General features: G+C 36.2%; 1 protein-coding gene across 2 annotated transcripts in view; it reads left to right on the forward strand.

Moving 5' to 3' along the window:
* rut (adenylate cyclase rutabaga) overlaps positions 1–23,626 on the forward strand; it is a 439,239-nt gene that overhangs the window by 401,954 nt on the left and 13,659 nt on the right. For both annotated transcript variants that reach the window (XM_075302255.1, XM_075302254.1), the window contains 7 exons: positions 2,818–2,964; positions 3,024–3,108; positions 3,181–3,315; positions 3,372–3,546; positions 3,714–4,548; positions 4,663–5,106; positions 12,559–13,865. In XM_075302255.1, the coding sequence (XP_075158370.1) occupies positions 2,818–2,964; positions 3,024–3,108; positions 3,181–3,315; positions 3,372–3,546; positions 3,714–4,548; positions 4,663–5,106; positions 12,559–13,865 (3,128 nt within the window). The remainder of the gene's footprint in view (positions 1–2,817; positions 2,965–3,023; positions 3,109–3,180; positions 3,316–3,371; positions 3,547–3,713; positions 4,549–4,662; positions 5,107–12,558; positions 13,866–23,626) is intronic.

Raw genomic sequence — 23,626 nt, forward strand, 5'->3', positions numbered from 1 at the left:
TTTGGTGTTCGGTCGAAGCAGGAATCGAACCCACGACCTTGTGTATGCAAGGCGGGTATGCTAACCATTGCACCAACCATTGTGGCTCCAAATAAATAAATAATAAAACAATAAATAAATGGTTGTTATGCTAAGCTCAATGGCAAGGGACCTCCTTTTTATAGCCGATTCCGAACGGCGTTCCACATTGCAGTGAAACCATTTAGAGAAGCTTTGAAACCCTCTGAAATGTCACCAGCATTACTGATGTGTGATAATCCTTCGCTGAAAAACTTTTTGGTGTTCGGTCGAAGCAGGAATCGAACCCACGACCTTGTGTATGCAAGGCGGGTATGCTAACCATTGCTCCACGGTGGCTCCAAATAAATAACTAGTAAAACAATAAATAAATGGTTGTCACATTTTAAAAAATTACTGAGTTTTTACGGCCAATATCTTTAGATACTTGAAGATTCTGTGAAAATGTCGCCTAAATAGAAATGTGCGTAAACCAACTCGTTTCTAGAAGTTTGTTCATTACATCGTTGTTTGCCGTTTCGATCTAAAAGAGTTTGAACCGTATGCTCTAATATGATGTAGGGTTGCTTCTAGGAGATTACTAAACAGCTTCTTAACTCCTAACTTAGCATCATTTGCTCCTCGTCCGATTTGGCCTCTGTGCCTTTGTTGATGGACTTGTGGCGACATCACTCTGTATTGACAATATTTTGTATTGCGTAAGGAACTTAGACTAGGATACCGCTTCAATACAAGAAGAGTTCCATTGCGTTTCTTCTCAGTTTTTAAGCAACTATATATTCTACAGGGCCTTCAAGCATATTAAACAAGTCCCAGATTGAGGAAGTAAACATTTATTTCGCAGGTCATTATAATTCAATCGACCTATTGCCACGCAGTCCAAGAATTTGATTCCCTCCAGAAGATAGAAATTAGTCTCAGAGTTTTCCATCGTGATTATCTAGTTCATGATTTAAACTGGGAGGCACCATGGTGCAATGGTTAGCATACCCGTCTTACATACAAATTGTCATGGGTTCAATCTCGAAATATTTTCAGCGATGGATTATACCTTCTCATAATTGCCGGGACATTTCTGAGAGTTCAAATCTTCTCGCCTTTGTCCTTTTTAGTGGAGCTAAACATGGAAACGGACAGCTCTCAGTGATAAGAGAGAAGTTCACCATAATGGTATCTCAATGGACTGAAAAGTCTAAACGAGCTTCAACTATACCTAAACGGACATGGTTGTGGTAATTTATTCCTTTGGTCGTCAATCTCGAAATAGTCTATAGCTGAACCTCAATAATGTTTTTCAAGTTTCTATCATAATGATATTATCGCTGTTTGCTTCGGAAACAAAATCACAATCCACAACTTCTTTTAGAGGTCAAGGGACCTCTAAACCTAAACATCTTTCATCGCCAACTATTTATATCAGAACAAGTATATACGGTCGTAAGTTCGGCCAGGCCGAATCTTATGTACGCTCCACCATGGATTGCGTAGAAACTTCTACGAAAGACTGTCATCCACAATCGAATTTCTTGGGTTGTGATATCTTAAAACTTCTTAACATCGTTTTCTAAATTGTGAGTTAGTCCATACGTGGTATGTATTAGACAAAAAAGGTATGTATAGGTAAGTCTACAAATAATTACGAATCGACATGGAAATTGAAATATGGGGGTCGCTTATATGGGGGCTATATAGAATTATGAACTTGATATGGACCAATTTCTGTGTGATTGGGGATTTATCTACGGGCTATATATAACTATAGACTGATATGGACTTAGTTAGGCATGGTTGTTAACGGCCATATACTAGCATAATGTATCAAATTTCAACTGACTCGGATGAAATTTTCTCCTCCAAGAGGCTCCAAAACCAAATCTCGGGATCGGTTTATATGGGGGCTATATATGATTATAGACTGATAAGGACCACTTTTGGCATGGTTGTTAAATATCATATACTACCACCACGTACCAAATTTCAACCAGATCGGAGGAGGTCAAATCTGGGGATCGGTTTATATGGGGACTATATATAATTATGGACCGATGTGGGCCAATTTTTGCACGGTTGTTAGAGACCATATACTAACACCATGTACCAAATTTCAGCCGGATGGGATGAAATTTGCTTCTCTTAGAGGCTCCGCAAGCCAAATCGGGGGATCGGTTTATATGGGGGCTATATGTAATTATGGACCGATGTGGACTAATTTTTGCATGGTTGTTAGAAACCATATACTAACACCATGTACCAAATTTCAGCAGGATCAGATGAAATTCGCTTCTCTTAGAGCAATCTTAAGCCAAATTTGGGTGTCCGTTTATATGGGGGCTATACGTAAAAGTGGACCGATATGCAATACCATCCGACCTACATCAATAACAACTACTTGTACCAAGTTTCAAGACGATAGCTTGTTTCGTTCGGAAGTTAGCGTGATTTCAACAGGCGGACGGACGGACGGACATGCTCAGTTTGACTCAGAATTTCACCACGACCCAGAATATATATACTTTATGGGGTCTTAGAGCAATATTTCGTTGTGTTACAAACGGAATGCGGGTATAAAAATGCGTCTTTTATGCTAAGCTAAGTTCGCATCCGTACTTTAAGAACATGAAGTCTTTAGCCTCACGACAATATTCAGTGTAGGCAGAAAATCCAGCTTATACTCCCATCTCAACGAGGTTTGTACCATATCATAGAAAATTTCGTAAATTATTTAGCTCCCACCTATAGTATCGTCGTATATTTCTCAAAATAAATAATTTCTACTTTCTTCTTTGTTTTTTCTCACAGGAACTCTATCATCAAAGTTATGCCAAAGTAGGTGTCATATTTGCCAGTGTACCAAATTTCCATGAATTCTATACGGAAATGGATGGATCCGATCAAGGTTTGGAATGTTTGCGTTTACTCAATGAAATAATAGCTGATTTCGATGAAGTAAGTACATGGACAATTCTTTGTTACAATTTTATTTGAAATATATCCAAAATTTTCAGTTATTAAAAGAAGATCGCTTTCTGGGCATTGATAAGATCAAAACCGTTGGCAGTACTTATATGGCTGTCGTGGGTTTAATACCAGGTAATCTTAAATTATATTCCTTTTTTTCGATAGATGGTTAATTTCTTATGCCCTGTTCCTGTATATTTACAGAATACAAAATTAATGCAAATGATCAAAATTCTGTACGACGTCATATGACCGCACTTGTGGAATATGTTAAGGCAATGCGTTTATCTTTACAAGAGATCAACAGTCATTCCTATAATAATTTTATGCTAAGAGTTGGTAAGTATAGACAATGCAATTTTGTTTTGGAGCATCGTTGAATGGTTTTCTTATAGGTATCAATATTGGACCTGTGGTGGCTGGTGTCATTGGAGCTCGTAAACCTCAATATGATATATGGGGCAATACAGTAAATGTTGCAAGTCGTATGGATTCGACTGGCATACCAGGTTATACACAAGTTACCCAAGAAGTTGTGGATAGCCTTCAAGGATCACATTTTGAATTCAAGTGAGTATATTTAATACATAGTCTGATAAAATTTTCCAATCTACAGAAAATATTCCAGATTATGGGAATAGTGGGCACGTATTATAACGAATATTGAGATTCTTCTATTCTTCCATGTCCATCGATATTAATCTTCCTGTTTTCTTTTCTTTCCCTTTACTCCCTAGATGCCGAGGTACTATTAAGGTCAAAGGCAAAGGTGATATGATTACCTATTTCCTTAATGACAATGCCAATAATGCTCTCAATGGTGAGGTACGCAATGCCATGATTGGCAGTAGACCTATAACAAATTCCGGATTTGGTCAACCACCACAGACCCAGCTACAATCTACCGACTACTATCAAAAACAATCGCAATTCAATCAGGATACCAACTATCATCTGAATATGAACTCGGAAACGTATAATGTGAAAAAGGATAATTTCGGTTTTATCGATCAACAAGAGGCTACAACCAATCAGATAATGAAACATTCTAATGAAGAGCAACAATTATTGCTGCAACATATGCAGCCACAACATCACCAACATCATTTGCAACAGCAGCAGCAACAGAGGATGCAAAGTAAATTACAAAAGCAACCTTTCCTAATGAATGGTGGATTGCCTAATATACGCGAGAATGGTCACAATGATCATGAGCAGCAACATGGCAATGGGAATGAGCATAGCAATGGTTTCAATGGAGGTGGATATCAGGCGCAGCCGCAGCAGCAACATCAACGTAATCACTCGTCTAGTTCTATGAGCAGCATGGGTCTTAATCCTAATACCACCATGGCACAGCAATCCCTAACACCTGGTCCCCAGCATTTGCCTTTACCACAACCACCACCACCACCACCGAATTCATCATCATTATCGGCCAATTCTGGTGTTCCACCTGCCTTCCAACAGCAACAACAACAACACAACCCAACCCATCAACCTTCTTCCCAATTATCATCATCATCAACACAACAACTGGCATTGTCTGCGGTGCCACCTACTTCCTCATCGGTAATGTTCCGTGAACAATTTAATATAATTGAAAATCCTAGCAATAAGCGCCTACTCCAATTCAATAATTATTATAATAATACTCCTCCTACTCTCTCACAAAACCACCATCAGCATCAGCAACAGCATGATCCCTACGCTCCGCTGGAGAATTTCAATAATCATATGTATGGTGCGGCGGCTGGTAATGGTAAACGCGAACGTGATCTACATGTAGTCTCACAGAATACATCCGCATCCAATTATCATCATTATTTGTATCAGCATCATCAACAACAGCTGCCACAGCAACATAACAATGGTCACCATCAACCTTCGAATAATAGTAACAATGCAAATCAACATCATCCACCTAACAATTTTCTCAATCATCACAATAACAAACTCAATAATCATCACAATCAATTCAATAATCAAATTGCTTCGACGTCGTTATCCTCGTCGCCATTGTTGTCCTCCTCGAACCACAATCACCACAACAATGCCAATAGTAATTACATGAATTACAATAATTGTCGCGAAAGTGAACCATTGTTGCATGCCACCCAGGTGGCCAAGGTGAGTTCCTACTCCTCTTCCAACTCTTATTTTGATGAAGATGAAGATAATGAAGATTGTAGTGATGATAACGACGAGTACCTGGGTCCCGAAGAGTATCTTTTATGAGAGATAGTTTGAGCGAGAGCGAATGAAACAAAGAGAGCCCATTTTCTCGAATTTGTTCAGTAGTGTTGATTAGTAGTATTCCATAGTGGTTCCATTCCATTCAATATCTAAATCCTAGACCAACTAAAATCTAATCTGGTGTTGGAATTTGTCTATTTTCGAAAAAACAAAACACTTTTGTTGTTGTTTTTTTATACACAAATATCTAATATCTATGTTCTCCTGATTGATTACCCTGGCCGGAAACGGTAATAATTAGATGAAGTTCCGAATGTTTGAAAAATTCCATTTTATTGTTAGAAGAAATTGTGTTTAATTGATTTTGTGGCTAGATTTTATGCTTGCTTTTGTTTTTTTGGCATCGTCTTGTTTTTGATATATATACATATTTTGTGTTTAATCTAATAAAACTTTATTATATTTAAATTTCTATACATTGTTATATTCCAATTGCGACCTGCTCAAGTGATTTCTGTAATAGTTTAACTAAATTTGAATTTCGCACAAAGTAGTTCAGATTTTTATACCCTCCACCATAGGATGGGGGTATATTAACTTTGTAACACATCGAAATATTGCTCTAAGACCCCATAAAGTATATATATTCTGTGTCGTAATGAAATTTTGAGTCGATCTGAGCATGCCCGTCCGTCTGTTGAAATTTCATTTCATCCGATCCGGCTGAAATTTGGCACATAGTGTTAGTATATGGTCTCTAACAACCATGCAAAAATTCCACATCGGTTCATAATTATATATAGCCACCATATAAACCGATCACCAGATTTTACCTCCGGAGCCTCTTGGAAGACCAAAATTCATCTGATTCAGTTGGTATTTGGTACGTGGTGTTAATATATGGCCCCAAACACCCATGCAAAAACTGGTCGAAATCGGTCCATAATTATATATAGCTCCCATATAAACCGATCCCCAGATTTGACCTCCGGAGCCCCTTGGAGAAGCAAAATTAATCCGATCTGGCTGGAATTGGTACGTGGTGGTAGTAAATGATATTTAACAACCATGCCAAAAGTGGTCCACATCAGTCCATAATCATATATAGCCCCCATATAAACCGATCCCGAGATTTGGTTTTGGAGCCTCTTGGTACATTGTGCTAGTATATGGCCTTTAACAACCATGCCTATCTAGGTCCATATCGGTCTATAGTTATATATAGCCCTCAGATAAATCGATCCCCAATCACACAATAATTGGTACATATCAAGTTCATAATTGTATATAGCCCCCATATAAGCGACATCCATATTTCAATTCTGGCTCCCTACACACAAACAATTTTTTTTCTGATTCAATCACGAAATTAATTGATCCAGTTAATTTTTTAATTGAAATGTCTTCAATCACGAAAATGATAGTATCAATCAGAGTTTTAATTGGCCATAGAAAAAATTCTTGATTAAAAAATTAATTGATTTCATTACCAAATTTCAATTAATTTTTTAATTGATTCAATTAAAAATTTAATTGTTGTTGATTGCACAACTCAATTAATTTATTAATTAAAAAAGGTAACTATTTTCAATTACATTATGAATTGGCTTAGAATTTTTATATGGATTAACAATTGATTGTTTCAAAAAAAAATTTTAATTAAAAATTTAAAAAAATATTCATCACTTTTTTAACTGACTTAGTCTTCCGAATTTGATTAAAAAGTTAGTTGTATCAATTAATTTTTTAATTAAAAATTTTAAAATTTTCAATCATTGACTTAATTAACTTAATGTTTCTATCATGATTAAAAAGTTAATTGTATCAATTAATTTATTAATTGAAAAAATTTTCAACTTCAATTAACTTTTTAATTGGAAATATTTTGGTGATATTTTTTTCTGTGTACGTACCGTGCAAAAGTCCATATAGATTCGTAATTATTTGTAGACTCACCTACACATACCTTTTTTGTCTAATATATACCACGTATGGACTAACTCACAATTTAGAAAACGATTTAAGATACCACAACCCAAGTAATTCGATTCTGGATGACAGTCTTTCGTAGAAGTTTCTACGCAATCCATGGTGGAGGGTACATAAGATTCGGCCTGGCCGAACTTACGGCCGTATATACTTGTTTCTTTTATATTTTACCAAAAATGTTCATCTTGAACTATGAAAAAATTCTACCTCCAAATGTGTTGCTTTAAAATACGAAATTTTCTTTAGTTAAAGAAAAAAACTAATTACCGTATAAAAATTATTGGATCTCACCAAATATTGTAAGATCTAGTACAATATCTGACTAGATATGGTTTTATATTTCGTCAGATCCGAAAAATGGTACTATCTCATTTTGAAGATATTTGGTCTGACCAATTTGGCCCATAACTAATATTCAGAGTTGTCCGTCTTAGGCAATTGGTTTTCCTGAGTTTTTGCAAGACAACTAGCAAACAAACGGTTGCCTACAACTCATAATTGACAATTATGCTTTGAAAACTTTGACCGAAAAAACAGTCGACAATTTATGCCCACACTGTTCTGAGTACGTATAACCCCAAAGATGTCAATCTTTATGATAGAGCCGTCAGTTGGCAGAGTACAAACCCGAAATATAAAAGGCCTACGGTTAAATAATTTGCACGCTTAATTGCCAAAATTGAATATAAAAATGCATAAGCTTCTATTTGGGGTAATTGCCCAAATACCAAAATGAAAAGTCCTTAGATTTGTATATGTATAATTACCCCATTATTTGCATTTGCACAAAAATGATTTGCATTCAAGTTTTTGTGTGATGTACTTGTAGCAAATGTTTATCAAATGTGTCGGTTACAGTCATCTGCAACATGAGTTGAGGGTAGTTATGCCATCCGATAATGAAATCATTGAGGTAACGTTAGTTGATAGCGCTGAGAATTTGCCGGTGGATGGACTCAATTATTGAGTTATCCATTGCAATCCTTAATTTAATAGAGGCTCTAATAGCACTTTATGTTATAGGACTATATTTCTTTAAAGAAGAGCAAATAGTTTGAAGCAAAACTACAGGTTGAGTTACATATCATGCGTTAATCCTTGCGTTGATGGAAGGGTTGACAAAACTGTTGCTTTCAAAGAGAAAATTCAACTCTTCAATCAACTGACGCATTAACGCATGGTATGTAACTCCACCTTAAGATTCGCATCTAATTTTTAATGGGATGTCAATAATTTGTATACTCTTTTATACACTACTGTGGTACAGGGTATAATAATTTTGTGCCAAGAAGGAAAAGTCTGAGACCCATTGTTTAGTATACCGATCGTCTTAGAATTCAATTCTGAGTTGATTTAGTGATGTCCGTCTATCTGTCCGTCCGTCTGTCTGTCTATATATTTAAGAGTTTTACTTCGGCTCAAAGACAATCGCTATTGATATCGGTTCAGATTTCGATATAGCTGCCATATATATTTATCACCGATCTGATTATAATTGAGGTATTTATCAAATAATTTTCTTAATATTTCGGACATCCAAATGTTTTGGAGCTTTCGTAAAATATGCAAAATATCAACCAAATCGGTTCAGATTTAGATATAGGTCCCATATATATCTTTCGCCCGATTTACACTCATATGCTTCAAATTTTGCACAAGGAATGCATTTAATAGTATCGTTAATTATGTCAAATTTACTTGAAATCGGTTCAGATTAAGATATAGGTCCCATATATCTTTCGCCCGATTTACACTCATATGACCACGGAGGCCAAAGTTATTCTCCCAAATTTTGCAGAGATAGCAGAATTACTATTTTGCATGTCAAATTTGATCAAAATCGGAAACTGGTATTAAAGTGTGTCAAGTTTGATCTAATTTTGTTCAGATTTAGATAAAGCCTCCATATATTTTTTCTTCCGGTTTATACAAATTTGCCAAAATTCCAACATTTTACACAAAATTCTGCAATGATTGCACCATATCGGAGTCATATCCTACACTCAAAAAAATGTATTTTGATCGAAAGATTTTGACCTTCCCTTAAGGATTTTGGTATTGATCCCGAGCCAAAGATGCGGCTTCTTTAAAATAAAGAATTTTTTTCGCGTCCTATCTGGCTTTAAATCAAGGACCAATAAAATTAAAATTAGGATACAGATCTCATTTATCAAATTTTCATTCCCTTTTCGTGGTTTATTAATAAAGGTACTCACGTACAAACAAATGCCAGTTTAAAAATCCAAATTATAACGGATACTTCAAAATATTTTCTTAATTCCAAAAAATTCTTTAAACCAAAGACGCTAAATCTTCAAAATAAGTCTTAGCCTATATTTGAAGCGTTTTTATCTTAAATCAAAAGTTTGAATATTTCAGTTAATTTATGGACAATTACTTTAAATCAAAAATGTGTTTCTTTACATTAAGGAAGATTGGCCTTACTTCAGAGACATGCGACTTTAACAGTCCTAAATTTAATGAAAAAAACAATTTTGAAGCCAGGGATATAAACTTTATTTTTATTAAAATTTCATTATTTTAAAGAAATTTGTCCTTAGGTTAGGTTAGGTTAGGTGGCAGCCCTATGTATCAGGCTCACTTAGACTATTCAGTCCATTGTGATACCACATTGGTGAACTTCTCTCTTATCACTGAGTGCTGCCCGATTCCATGTTAAGCTCAATGACAAGGGACCTCCTTTTTTATAGCCGAGTCCGAACGGCGTTCCACATTGCTGTGAAACCACTTAGAGAAGTTTTGAAACCCTCAGAAATGTCACCAGTATTACTGAGGTGGGATAATCCACCGCTGAAAAACCTTTTTTTGGTGTTCGGTCGAAGCAGGAAACGAACCCACGACCTTGTGTATGCAAGGCGGTTAGCACGGTGGCTCCCAAAAATTTGTCCTTAATACTTTGTAAATTTCGCATCCTAAAATTTAGGTTGCATAATCTTTAATATCACGTAAATTTTTTTTCAGTGTACACACTGTAATGCCAGACTTTCCACAGAACGGTCGAGTTTTAAATAAAGCTCCGACTTGTGGATATATCGCCCGATTTGTGTGCAAAGTAAAATTGCTATAGCTTTATATTTCCCATATTTTTAGCCATATTTTATATTTTAATTTTAGAGATTTTGTAGAAGTACAAAAAATTGTCTCCAAATCGGTTAAGATATAAATATTTGTATATGGGAATATAAACCTTCATAATAACTCCCAACAAATTTGAAAGAGTTGAGATGGTAACACAAATTTTGGTCTCTTAAAACAATGAGAAAACATTAAATTTTAATATAAGGAAGAATGATGCGAAGATCAAATTCGAACGAAGATCAAAATTAGCAACAATTTGTTTTATAAATTTTCCAATAAGGGACAAAACAATAACAATTTGTTTTGTCCATTTTTTGTTACATTAGCTAGATTTTGTCTGTTTTGGATGTTTGGGCTCTCTTTGTTAGAATGGTTTTAAAGAATATAGACGAAGATTTTCCAAGATTTAGTTTTTTTCGTTTTTGCATGACTACTGTATTGGTTTTAAGTTTTCCTAATACATAGCTAGAATAGATCCTCTCTATAATCTGTACATGGTAATTTCGACAAAACCTTTCAGAATTAAAGTAAGGATAATTCTAAGACACAATTCTCTATTAAATTTAAGTTTTGCATACTTGATTCTAGAAAACAAATTTGTTCGTTTTTGTTCAGCTTTTGAAGTACATGAAGATGCTATCAAAGTCCTTTAAAAGCATGTTAACGATAACTTAAATTTCCAAATTTAGAATTGAAATCAAGTTGAAATGACTCTATATTTAAAGCAACAAAAAAACGCATTTTTAAAATAATATGTTGAACGCTTTTTTGCTTTGTAGTCAAGGCACTAAAAGTCAACACATTTAAAGACGATCTCATTAATTTTGAAGAATTTTTCAGAATTATTAAAGCCAAGTTGGGCTTATTTAAAGATAAAATGTCTTTCATTTGAAAACACCCATTTTTAAGTCGAATCGCTTAACTATAATGGCCTCATTACAAAGTTGGTCGAATTTTGGACAATATCAGAGAAAGCAAAATTCTCATTCGTATTTTAAGGACATGAAATTTTTGGCCTCACGACTATATTTTTAGTATTACAAAAACAAAAATATCAGTCGCCATATTGAAACTTTGATTGTCAGTCAAATTGAATTAAATTTCTCACTTGGTTGGAAGTTGGAAATTTAAAATAGAGAAAATCTGGAAATGATCGATGTATGCTTCGAAATATGATACGGTCTACAAGAATAATTGAAGTAATTCTTACCATCAATTATGAGGATAATTTATTTCGATACTTTTCTGTCATAAATTTAAAGCAAATTGAAAATTCAAAATTTTTGGTATAAAATAATTTTATTTTGAATTTTTATTTTTATTTGTCACAATTGTCTATTAAACATTGGCGTAGCTAGCAATATTTTCATAGGGGGTAAAAGCTACGATGTGTGCTCATTGTGAAGATACCTCAAAAGGAGAAAAAATAAATTCTTATAGATGGGAAGAAACCATAATATTTAATTCAATGATATATAATCATGATTTGAAGAAATACTGAATGGTATTTGGTAGGGGGAGATGAAAAACCCATAAAACCCCTTTAGCTACGCCTATGCCATTAAGCAGATACCGACAATCAAAGTTCTGCTCAAATGATATCTTGTATATCTTGATATCAGTATATCTGAAAACTGGGGAATGATTTGTCGAATTTTGCCATAGGGATCTAGCACTTTTATTGGCCATGACTCTTCTTGCAAGAGTTTAGATAACAACAGGCATTTTTGCTTTTAGCTTCACTTAAGATTTAGGCCTACACTATTGCATACTGTTTCCTTGGTGATAGTTCATATGGCTTGGTCTCTCCTCTTGTTTGATTTTCTTTTTTTTTGGTGTTTGTTTATATATATACTCTTGTGGCAATAGTTTTATTTGCTTACATATATATCTATAAAACTTTTAAATATATTACCTTATTTATAACTAACTATATGGTGAAATGGTTTAGTATTTTTTTGTAAATAATCTCCTATTTGTATATTCCTTTCTATGCTCTCTTTTTGATCAATAATCCTCAATACATCCAAACAAAAACTAAAACTATCCATCCATTTGCATGGTGACCATGATTGATTGATTGATTGATGCAAATGATATCATTTATGATCATGGATCTTTCTGTCTATCTCTATGTGTGTCTATATGTCTGCATCTCTAAATGTAACCACCATCGAACATCCTTGAAATGTGACTACCATAATGAAACATGAACATGTCCATACACTGTGTGCCTTTGAATGGCTTGACAATCAATCCTTGTGCTAATCCCCAAAAAAAAAAATCAAATACAAAAAGATTATGTCCATGCAACAACATCATCAGCAAATGCATCATACACCCACTAAATATGAACCGCCTCGTTATATGTGCCCCAGTAATGTATTTCTACAACAACAACAGCAGATGCAACACCAACTACACCAACAATACCAACAGCAACCACAGACGCAAACGAAACAGCAACTGCAACAACACCAACAATATCCCCTATACTCCCAACAACCCCAGCCTCCACTACCAGCCCTACCACCCAAACCTGCCACATTAACAACGAGTCTAAAACAGAATACCCCTCTTCTACGCTCCTACATGAAGCCACTACCGAAACTACCAAACGAACTGGAAGAGAGTCGTGAAATGTCTTCCACCGACGATCTCAGCTCCCGACCACATTCGCCCTCGATGAGTTCCTCGGATGAAAGTTATTCCAAGACCACGGAGGGTGAAGGTGAAGAAGATTCACCGCATCGTCTAACAGCAACAGCCACCAGCAGTAACAGTCATCAGCAACGCAATGGCAGTAATGCCCTACAATGGTTATATCCATGCGATATACAGGTCGATCCGACCTCACCCGTCATAGATATGTCGAATTTGAAGGACTTTGAAGTCAGTTCCACGACCGAGAGTCAAGGCCAGTATACGACCACCACACAAAATAAGGGTGACTCTTGTAATAGTTTCGAATATCAGGATCGTTTGGCTTTGAGTCAGCATCAGCCGAAACAATCTAATCCAACATCGGGTGGCAGTAGCAGTGGCCACCAAAATGGCGCTGCTGCTACCACCACCACCACAACTAAATCACCATTTGAGAGGGAATTGCAAAGACTTTTAAACGAATCGTCGAGAGCGAGAGGCTTAGTAGCGGCAAACAATCATAATTCGGCAGCGGCCACAGCCTCATCATCCACGGGAGGCAATGTCACATCCGGTTCACTGGGTAATGGCGATATTGGTGGCAATACCACCAGCAATAGTAGCAGTCGCAACAATATTGACATCAGTTATTCGGGCAGCAATAGTAAGTTAAGTTCCAATGGTTTAAATGTGGCCGCTGGTTTTGGAGGCAGCGGTAGTTTGGGTAGTAATGGCAACTTGAGTGGCAGTACACCCCTGAGTGTCAACAACAACCTGAAGAATGTCACAACGGCCATGGCGGCTACAATTTTGGATGAGCTTAATTCACCAACCGGTAGCGGTCAGAGGATAGGTTCTAAAATTCCAGTGAGTACAAGCTTTATGATAGCCAAACATCCAGTGGGTCTAGAGGCCATAAAGGAGATAACCCGCAATAAGAATCCTTCAGAATCCAGTCAAATGTAAGTAGTGTGCAATGATTTCCATATTTGAATTTTAGAGAATTTTATTAACAAAACTTTAATTGCAATCACAACAAAAGTACACTTAGATCCATGGATCTCGTCATTTATTTAAGGATTTGGGTATTAATTCCGCTCCAAATTGGAAAAATATCGTAACTTTAACTAGAGTCAAGTAGAAAAGGGGAATATTTTTGGATATATATTTATAAGGGCGATGCCATGCGTTCAACGATTGCTGGCCCAGAAGTTAGGTTAGGTTTGGTATAGTTGCAGCCCGATATTTCAGGCTCACTTGGACTATTCAGTCCAATGTGATACCAAAGTGAAAAAAACACATGCCCGGTTCCAAGAATTTTGTCTTTACATTAATGATTTTGGTATTGATTCCGAGCCAAAGAAGCGGAGAATTGAAGCAAGGATACATTTAAGACACAACTCTCTCTTAGATTTAAGTTTTGCGTACTTGATTCTGGGAAACAAATTTTAATTTATTCGTTGTTTCAACCGTTTTCTTCGTGTGCTATCAAAGTCCTTTAAAAACGTTTTAACGACGACTTAAATTTCCAGACTTCAGACTCGACTTCATATGGAAATTATTCTATGTTTCAAGTAAAAAAGTCTTTAAAATAAAGTTTTGAAAAACATGTCCTAATATTGACCGAATTTTTCCGTTCTAGTAAAGATACAGAAAGTCAATAATTGTAAAGACGATTTCATTAATTTTAATGAATTTTTCAGAATTATTAAAGACATGTTGACCTTAGTCAAACAAAATTTTCTTTCATGTTAAGATTCCCATTTTTAAATCGGATCAATTAAATATTTGGACAAAACGACTACATTGAAAAGTTTATCGACTTTTGAACAAGGAAAAAACTTTATATAAGAGATATTCGTCTTCTCATGTCCTTCTTTTAAGGACATGAAATCTATGGCCTCACGATAATATTTTTTTTTCCGTGCACTGACCAAGAATTACTAGATAAATTTACGATCATGTAGCATATTTTCGTGAATGAGCCAGATTAATTGGCATGTTTTTTTGCCACATGTAAAAGCTGGAGTGTGTGCGGAATATTCTTTCTTGTAGGAGTTCTTTGTTGTAGGCCAAGAAATATTAGACCCTCCCACGTAAATGTAGTAATGAGAACACATTTTCTGTGTGATTACTAATAGGCAATGGAAACTAAAATGAAGCTCAAAGGACGCTAAAAAATCAAATCTGAGGGATCGATTGAATCCCTAATCGTATGAAAATAAGACGGTATTACATCTAGACTAACATAAAATCGCCTTCACAAACTTGAAACTGCACTGAAAAAAAAGCATGTCCGGTTCCAAAGATTTTGTCTTTACTTTAAAAAATTTGGTATTGATTCCGAGCCAAAGAAGCGGAGAATACAAGTAAGGATACTTTTAAGACACAATTCTCTTTTAAATTTGGATTTTGTGTACTTGCTTCTAGGAAGCAAATTTTAATTTTTCGCTTTCTCAGCTTTGTTTCTTCATATGCTATCAAAGTCCTTTAAAAACGAGTTAACGACAACTTTATTTTCCAAATTACGACTCGACTTCCAGTAGAAATTATGCTATGTTTCAACTAAAAAACTTCTTTAAAATAAAGTTTTGAAAAACATGTCCTATATTTGAACGATTTTTTGCTTTGTAGTCAAGATGCAAAAAGACAACCAATTTAAAGACACTTTCATTAAATTTAAAGAATTTTTCAGAATTATTAAAGTCAAGTTGACCTTAGCCTAAACATTTTTTCTTTCATGTTATGATACCCATTTTTAATTCAAATCACTTAATTATAAGGACAATACGATTTCATTGAAAAGTTTATCGACTTTTGGACAAGGAAAAAAATTTTATATTAGAGAAATGCGTCTTCTATGCTAAGCAAAATTTGCATTCGTATTTTAAAGACACGAAATCTTTGACCTCACGACAATATTTTTTTCAGTGTGGGATGTCGAGAGCTTGGACAGACAAACTTTTTCAGCACCTGAGATGAGAAAAAAAATGATTCTGATCGTGGTTATTAGAACTCAGAGCCTTTCATGCACTCGAATGACCTCCGGTATGAGACTTCGAGAGCTTGACAAACTATTTGTCAAATTATTTTTTACAGCACACTCCATAGAATGGTGATGGGAGTATAATAAGTCTGTCATTCCGTTTGTATCACATCGAAATATCGACGCCCCACTATATAAAGTATATATATACTAGATCAGGGAGAAATTCCAAGACTATATAACAATGTCCATCTGTCTGTCTGTTGTAAGCACGCTACAGCCAATAATGAATCTATCGTGCTGACATTTTGCATAAACTCGTTTTTCCCCTGCAAGCAGGTCAAGTTCGAAGATGGACTACTGTAGTTCAGGTTTTGATATAGCCCCCTTAACCGATCCCCTGATTTGGAGTCTTGAGCATCTAGACACTGATATTTTGCCTGAAATTGAAAATCTACAGGTATTTTAGGTCTATAAATATTTGTCCCGAATATGGTGAGTATCGGTCCAGGTTTGATATAGCTCCCATATAAACCGATTTGGACACAGAATTTTTTATCCAATTTGCAATTGGAAATCTAAAACTAAGTCCATGTAAAGTTTTCGATATAGACCCCATTTAAACCGATCTCCCGAATTAACTTCTTGATCGCAATTTTTATACCCTGCGCCACACTTTGGAACAGGGTATTATAAGATAGTGCATATGTTTGCAACACCCAGAAGGAGACGAGATAGACACATGGTGTCTTTGGCAAAAATGCTCAGGGTGGGCTCCTGAGTCGATATAGCCATGTCCGTCTGTCCGTGAACATAGTTTTGTAATCAAAGTCTAGGTCGCAGTTTTAGTCCAATCGAATTCAAAGTTGGCACAAGTATGTGTTTTGGCACAGAATAGAACCCTATTGATTTTGGAAAAATCGGTTCAGATTTAGAACTAGCTCCCATATATATATTTTGCCCTAATTTGCTTAAAATTTCGCACAAGAAGAACAATTAGTACTATAGTCAAGTGTGCCAAATTTTATTGAAATCAGTTCAGATTTAGATATAGCTCCCATATATATCTTTCGCCCGATATGGACTAATACGGTCCCAGAAGCCAGAGTTGTACCTCCATTTGGTTGGAATTTTGCACTAGGAGTACACTTAGTAGTGTTGTCTAGTGTGCCAAATTTTATTGAAATCGGCTCAGATTTAGATATAACTCCCATATATATCGTTCGCCCGATTTACACTCATATGACCACAGTGGCCAATCTTTTACTCCGATTTAATTGAAATTTTGCACAGGGAGTAGAATTAGCATTGCAGCTATGCGTGCCAAATTTGGTTGAAATCGGTTCAGATTTAGATATAGCTCCCATATATAGCTTTCTCCTGATTTACACTCATATGACCACAGAGGCCAATTTTTTACTCCGATTTAGTTGAAATTTTGGACAGAGAGTAGAATTAGCATTATTGCTATGCGTGCCAAATTTGGTTGAAATCGGTTCAGATTTAGATATAGCTCACATATATATGTTTTTCTGATTTCGACAAAAATGGTCAAAATACCAACATTTTCATTCTAAAATCGCCACTGCTTAGTCGAACAGTTGTAAAAATGACTCTAATTTTCCTAAACTTTTAATACATATATTGAGCGATAAATCATAAATAAACTTATTCGAAGTTCCTTAAATTTGCTTCAGATTTAAATGTTTCCCATATATTTTTTACTAACATTGTGTTCCACCCTAGTGCATTAAACGACTTAAATTTTGAGTCTATAGATTTTGTAGAAGTCTATCAAATTCTATTCAGATAGAGTGATATTTAAATGTATGTATTTGGGACAAACCTTTATATATAGCCCCCAACACATTTGACGGATGTGATATGGTATCGAAAATTTAGATCTACAAAGTGCAGGGTATAATATAGTCGGCCCCGCCCGACTTTAGACTTTCCTTACTTGTTATGTGATATGCTTGAAAGTATTTTAGGTCTACTAATAGGTGTGTTCAATATAGTATAAATCGGTTCACGTGTTGATATAATCCCCATATAGATCGATGTCCTGATTTGATTTCTAAACGCAGTTGTATGTGATTTGCCAGGAATTGGAATTTTAGATGTATGTTAGGTCCATAAATAAGTGTATCAATTAAGGTGTGTATCGGTCCAGGTTCTTATACATCCCCCGATTTCCCAATTTTACTTCTTTTTCTGGAAATCAAGAGGTATCTAAGTAAGTATTCCGAATATGCTGTGTATCGGTCCAGGTTTTCATACAGCCCCCCACATAAACCGATCTCCCGATTTTACTTCTTCAGCGCCTAGACACCGCAATTTTTATCCGATCTGCTTGAAATTGGAAATCTAGAGCTATTTTAGATCCACTAATAGGTGTACCGAATAAAACCCCCATATAGATCGTCTGGACTCCGAAAATTTTATCCAATTGTCTTGTAAATTGTAAATCTATACGTATCTTAAAACCATATGTCAAATTTAGTTTATATCGGTAAGGATTTGATATAATCCCCATATACACTGGACTCCCCATTCAACTTCTTTAGGGGATAGAAGGCGCATTGTTCATCCAAATTTGACGAAATTAGAAGTAAACATTACCAATGGGTTAACACATATAAAATTTCAAATTCTATAAAATTCGTTATTTATAGGATTTTCTTGTACTCTTAGACGAGACTTACAATCATTATTGTTTGACGATTAGAGTACCAAAATTTGATGTAGCCTCCATATGTAAAGAATTAAAATTTAGCGTAGGGTAGCGTACAATTCGACCGGACAGCTTGAAAGAGTTTTCCAAAGAAACTGTTATGTTTGTTTCATGATGGTGGGTATTTAAGATTCGGCTCGGTCAATTCAAGGCCGGACATTTTAACAAAAATTGCTCCATATCAACCCATAATTATATATAAGATCCATATAAACCTTTCCCCACATTGGACTTCTTGAACCTTCGGGTCTGCAATTTTTATTTGGTACAAAAAGAAATTGTGAGAGATTATGGACCGATAGTTGCAATTTACTGCTATGCGGGCTACATCTACAAGTAGTCAAAGTCGATAGCTTCTTTCGGAAGTTACAGTGATTGCAACAGACGAACGAATGAATGGACATACATCGGCTCAGAATTCCACTTTCTGCCGTCAGACAACAATATAGTGATGCGTTACAAACAGGATGATAAGTATAGTCCCTTGCTATGATGAAAGGTATAAAAAAGGGGGGGGGGGGGGGAATAAGTGTATCTACAAAGAAATATTAAATTTCAGTTGTGTCGAGAATTACCCCCAAAGAAAAAATACTTTCCTCCGGAAGGAAATTTTGGACAAACGAAATTCCTCTTTGTTTTAAATTATTTTCTTTAAGAGCTTATAAAGCCGATTTTATGACAATCGACTAATCTTTTTATACCTCCCACCATAGGATGGGGGGTATATTAACTTTGTCATTCCATTTGTAACACATCGAAATATTGGTCTAAGACCACATCTGTTGAAATCACGCCCGTCCGTCTTTTGAAATCACACTAACTTCCGAACGTAACAAGCTATCGTTTTGAAACTTTGCATAAGTAACAGGTTGGCTGATAAGTCCCCGGCCTAACAAAGAAAAACACATTTTTTTGTCAAAATTTGTTTTTATTATTCATCATAGTTCCCTTCAAGAGCGATACAACGATTATAACGACCTTCCAATTTTTATACCCACCACCATAAATGGTGACGGGGGTATAATAAGTTTGTCATTCCGTTTGTAACACATCGAAATATCGATTTCCGACTATATAAAGTATATATATTCTTGATCAGGGAGAAATTCTAAGACGATATAAGCATGTCCGTCTGTCTGTCTGTCTGTCTGTCTGTCTGTCTGTCTGTCTGTCTGTCTGTTGTAATCACGCTACAGCCTTCAATAATGGCGCTATCGTCCCGAAATTTGGCACAGATTAGTTTTTTGTTTGCAGGCAGGTCAAGTTCGAAGATGGGCTATATCGGTCCAAGTTTTGATATAGTCCCCATATAAACGTACCTCCCGATTTGGGGTCTTGGGCCTATAAAAACCGTAGTTTTTATCAGATTTGCCTGAAATTGGAAATCTAGAGGTATTGTGGGACCATAAAGGGGTGTGTCGAAAATGGTCCGTATCGGTCCATGTTTTAGTATAGCCCCCATATAGACCGATCTCCCGATTTTGCTTCTTAGGCGTCTAGAAACAGTATTTTCTATCCGATTTGTCTGAAATTGAAAATCTAGAGGTATTTTAGGACCATAAGGAGTTGTGTCGAAAATCGTTCGTATCGGTCCATGTTTTGATATAGCCCCCTTATAGACCGATCTCCCGATTTTGCTTCTTGGGCGTCTAGAAACTATATTTACCGTCCGATTTGCCTGAAATTGGAAATCTAGAGGTATTGTGGGACTATAAAGAGGTGTGTCGGAAATGGTCCATATCGGTCCATGTTTTGGTATAGCCCCCATATAGACCGATCTCCCGATTTTGCTTGTTACACGTCTAGAAACAGTATTTTCTATCCGATTTGTATGAAATTGAAAATCTAAAGGTATTTTGGGACCATAAAGAGGTGTGTCGAAAATTGTCCGCATCGGTCCATGTTTTGATGTAGCCCCCATGTAAACCAACCTCCCGATTTGGAGTCTATAAAACCCGTAGTTTTTATCCAATTTGCCTGAAATTGGAAATATAGAAGTATTTGGGGGCCATAAAAAGGTGTGCCGAAAATGGTGCTCATCGGTACATGTTTTGGTATAGCCCCCATATAGACCGATTTTGCTTTTAGGGCTTCTAGAAACTATATTTACCATCCGATTTGCCTGAAATTGGAAATCTAGAGGTATTTGGGGACCATAAAAAGGTGTGCCGAAAATGGTGCTCATCGGTCCATGTTTTCATATAGCCCCATAGAGACTGATTTCCCGACTTTGCTTCTTGGGCTTCTAGAAACAATATTTTCTATCCGATTTTCCTGAAATTGAAAATCCAGAGTTCTTTTGGAACCATAAAAATGTGTGCCGAAAATGGTGCCCATCGGTCCATTTTTTGGTATAGCCCCCATATAGACCGATCTCCCATTTTGCTTCTTGGGCTTCTAGAAACTATATTTACCATCCGCTTTGCCTGAAATTCTTGAGCTACAATAACTGTATTTATTACATGATTTGCCTGAAATTCGAAATCTAGAGGTATTTTTAGACCACAAATAAGAGTGCCGAAATTGAGGTATATCGGTCCATTTTTTGGTATAACCCCCATATAGACTGATCTCTCGATTTTTACTTCTTGGGCGTCTAGAGACTATATTTTCTGGCCGATTTGTTTGAAATTTAAAATCTGGAGGTATTTTAAGATCACAAATATGTGAGTAGCAAATTATGCCTATCGGTCCATGTTTTGGTATATCCCCCATATACACCGATCTCCCGGCTTTATTCCTTGGGCTTCTAGAATCCGTAGTTTTATCCGATTTGCTGGAAATTAGTAATCTATAATAAAATTTTAGAGAAACGAAATTTCTTTTTCTTATAAAGTGTTTTCGTTTATTCAACGATTGTATCTAAAATTTGTGCCAAAAGTAAACTTTGCTTGTCTAAAATTACGTTTCTCAAAAAAGAAAACACTTCTTTCAGGGTATAGCAGGCGCACTGATCATGAAAATTGCTTCAAACTGAAAGTAAAAGTTCCAGATTTTACTCATCGTATTTAAATAAATGCGGAAAAATCTACAGATTTAAGATTTTAAATCAAGGCGTAATTTCAACATATACACGATATGTTTATATTTTCTCTAAAACTCAAACAAATTTGGTTCTCATAAATCCAGAATCTTATCTGGTCTTCATAGGTAGAATCTTGTTTGTCTTCGGGAGCTGCCTCGTTTGGGAGAAGATTTGTCATCAAACCCCCTACAATTCTATATATTATCACGTAACCCACTACGACGAAGAGTTTTCATAGTAAACTATTATACTTGATTCATGGTGGTGGGTATTTAAAATTCGGCCCGGCCGAATTTACTGCTGTTTATACTTGTTTGATACCGTTTTGGTAGTACTCCTTCGGTTTTGCCTCAAAATTGGCCTCAGTTTCCGCGATCACCTCTTCATTGCAGCCAAAGTTTTTCCCTGGGAGCATCCTTATGGGGTCTGAGAACAAGAAAAAGTCGCTGGGGGCCTTATCTGGAGAATACGGTGGGTGGGGAAGCAATTCGAAGCCCAATTCATGAATTTTTGACATCGTTCTCAATGACTTGTGGCACGGTGCGTTGTCTTGGTGGAACAACACTTTTTTCTTCTTCATATGGTGCCGTTTTGCCGCGATTTCGACCTTCAAACGCTCCAATAACGCCATATAATAGTCACTGTTGATGGTTTTTCCTTTTCAAGATAATCGATAAAAATTATTCCATGCGCAACCCAAAAAACAGAGGCCATTACTTTGCCAGCGGACTTTTGAGTCTTTCCACGCTTCGGAGACGGTTCACTGGCCGCTGTCGATTGGACTCAGGAGTGTAGTGATGGAGCCATGTTTCATCCATCGTCACATATCGACGGAAAAATTCGGGTGTATTACGAGTTAACAGCTGCAAACACCGCTCAGAATCATCAACACGTTGTTGTTTTTGGTCAAATGTGAGTTCGCGCGGCACCCATTTTGCACAGAGCTTCCGCATATCCAAATATTGATGAATGATATGACCAAAACGTGCATTTGATATCCTTAAGGCCTCTGCTATCTCGATCAACTTTATTTTATGGTCATTCAAATCATTTTGTGGAGTTGTTTGATGTTTTCGTCGGTAACCACCTCTTTCGGGCGTCCACTGCGTTCACCGTCCTCCGTGCTCATTTCACCTCGCTTGAATTTTGCATACCAATCAATTATTGTTGATTTCCCTGGGGCAGAGTCAGGAAACTCATAATCAAGCCAAGTTGTTGCTTCCACCGTATTTTTCCCCTTCAGAAAACAGTATTTTATCAAAACACGAAATTCCTTTTTTCCACTTTTTTCACAATAACAAAAGTTGCTTCACAAAAGACGCTCTATCTCACAAACTAATTGACTTACAGACGTCAAATTTTGACACGAATCATTTGAAGGTTGGTACCTTATAAAAATAATATGCATTTAATTCTAGCGACGACGAAGCATATGGTATCTAAGAACCATGCAAAAATTGGTCCATATCGGTCCAAAATTTTATTAGCCCCCGATCTCCAGATTTGACCTTCGGAACCTCTTGGAGGAGTAAAATTCATCCGATTCGGTTGAAATTTGGTATGTGGTGTTAGTATATGGCCGCTAATAACCATGCCAAAATTGGTCCATATCGGTCCATAATTATATATAGCCCCCATATAAATCGAACCCTAGATTTGACCTCCGGAATCTCTTGGAGGAGCAAAATTCATCCGATTCAGTTGAAATTTGGTACGTGATGTTAGAATATGGTCTCTAATAACCATGGAAAAATTCATCCATATCGGTCCATAATTATATATAGCCACAATATACACCGTTCCCCAGATTTGACCTCCAGATCGTCTTGGAGGGGCAAAATTCATCCGATCTAGTTGAAATTTGGAACGTGGTGTTAGTATATGGCCGCTAAAAACCATGGAAAAATTGGTCCATATCGGTCAATAATTATATATAGCCCCCAGATTTGACTTCCGGATCCTCTTGGAGGAACAAAAT

Source organism: Haematobia irritans, chromosome 3 (genome assembly GCF_050003625.1).
Source record: "Haematobia irritans isolate KBUSLIRL chromosome 3, ASM5000362v1, whole genome shotgun sequence".
Lineage (NCBI taxonomy): Eukaryota > Metazoa > Arthropoda > Insecta > Diptera > Muscidae > Haematobia > Haematobia irritans.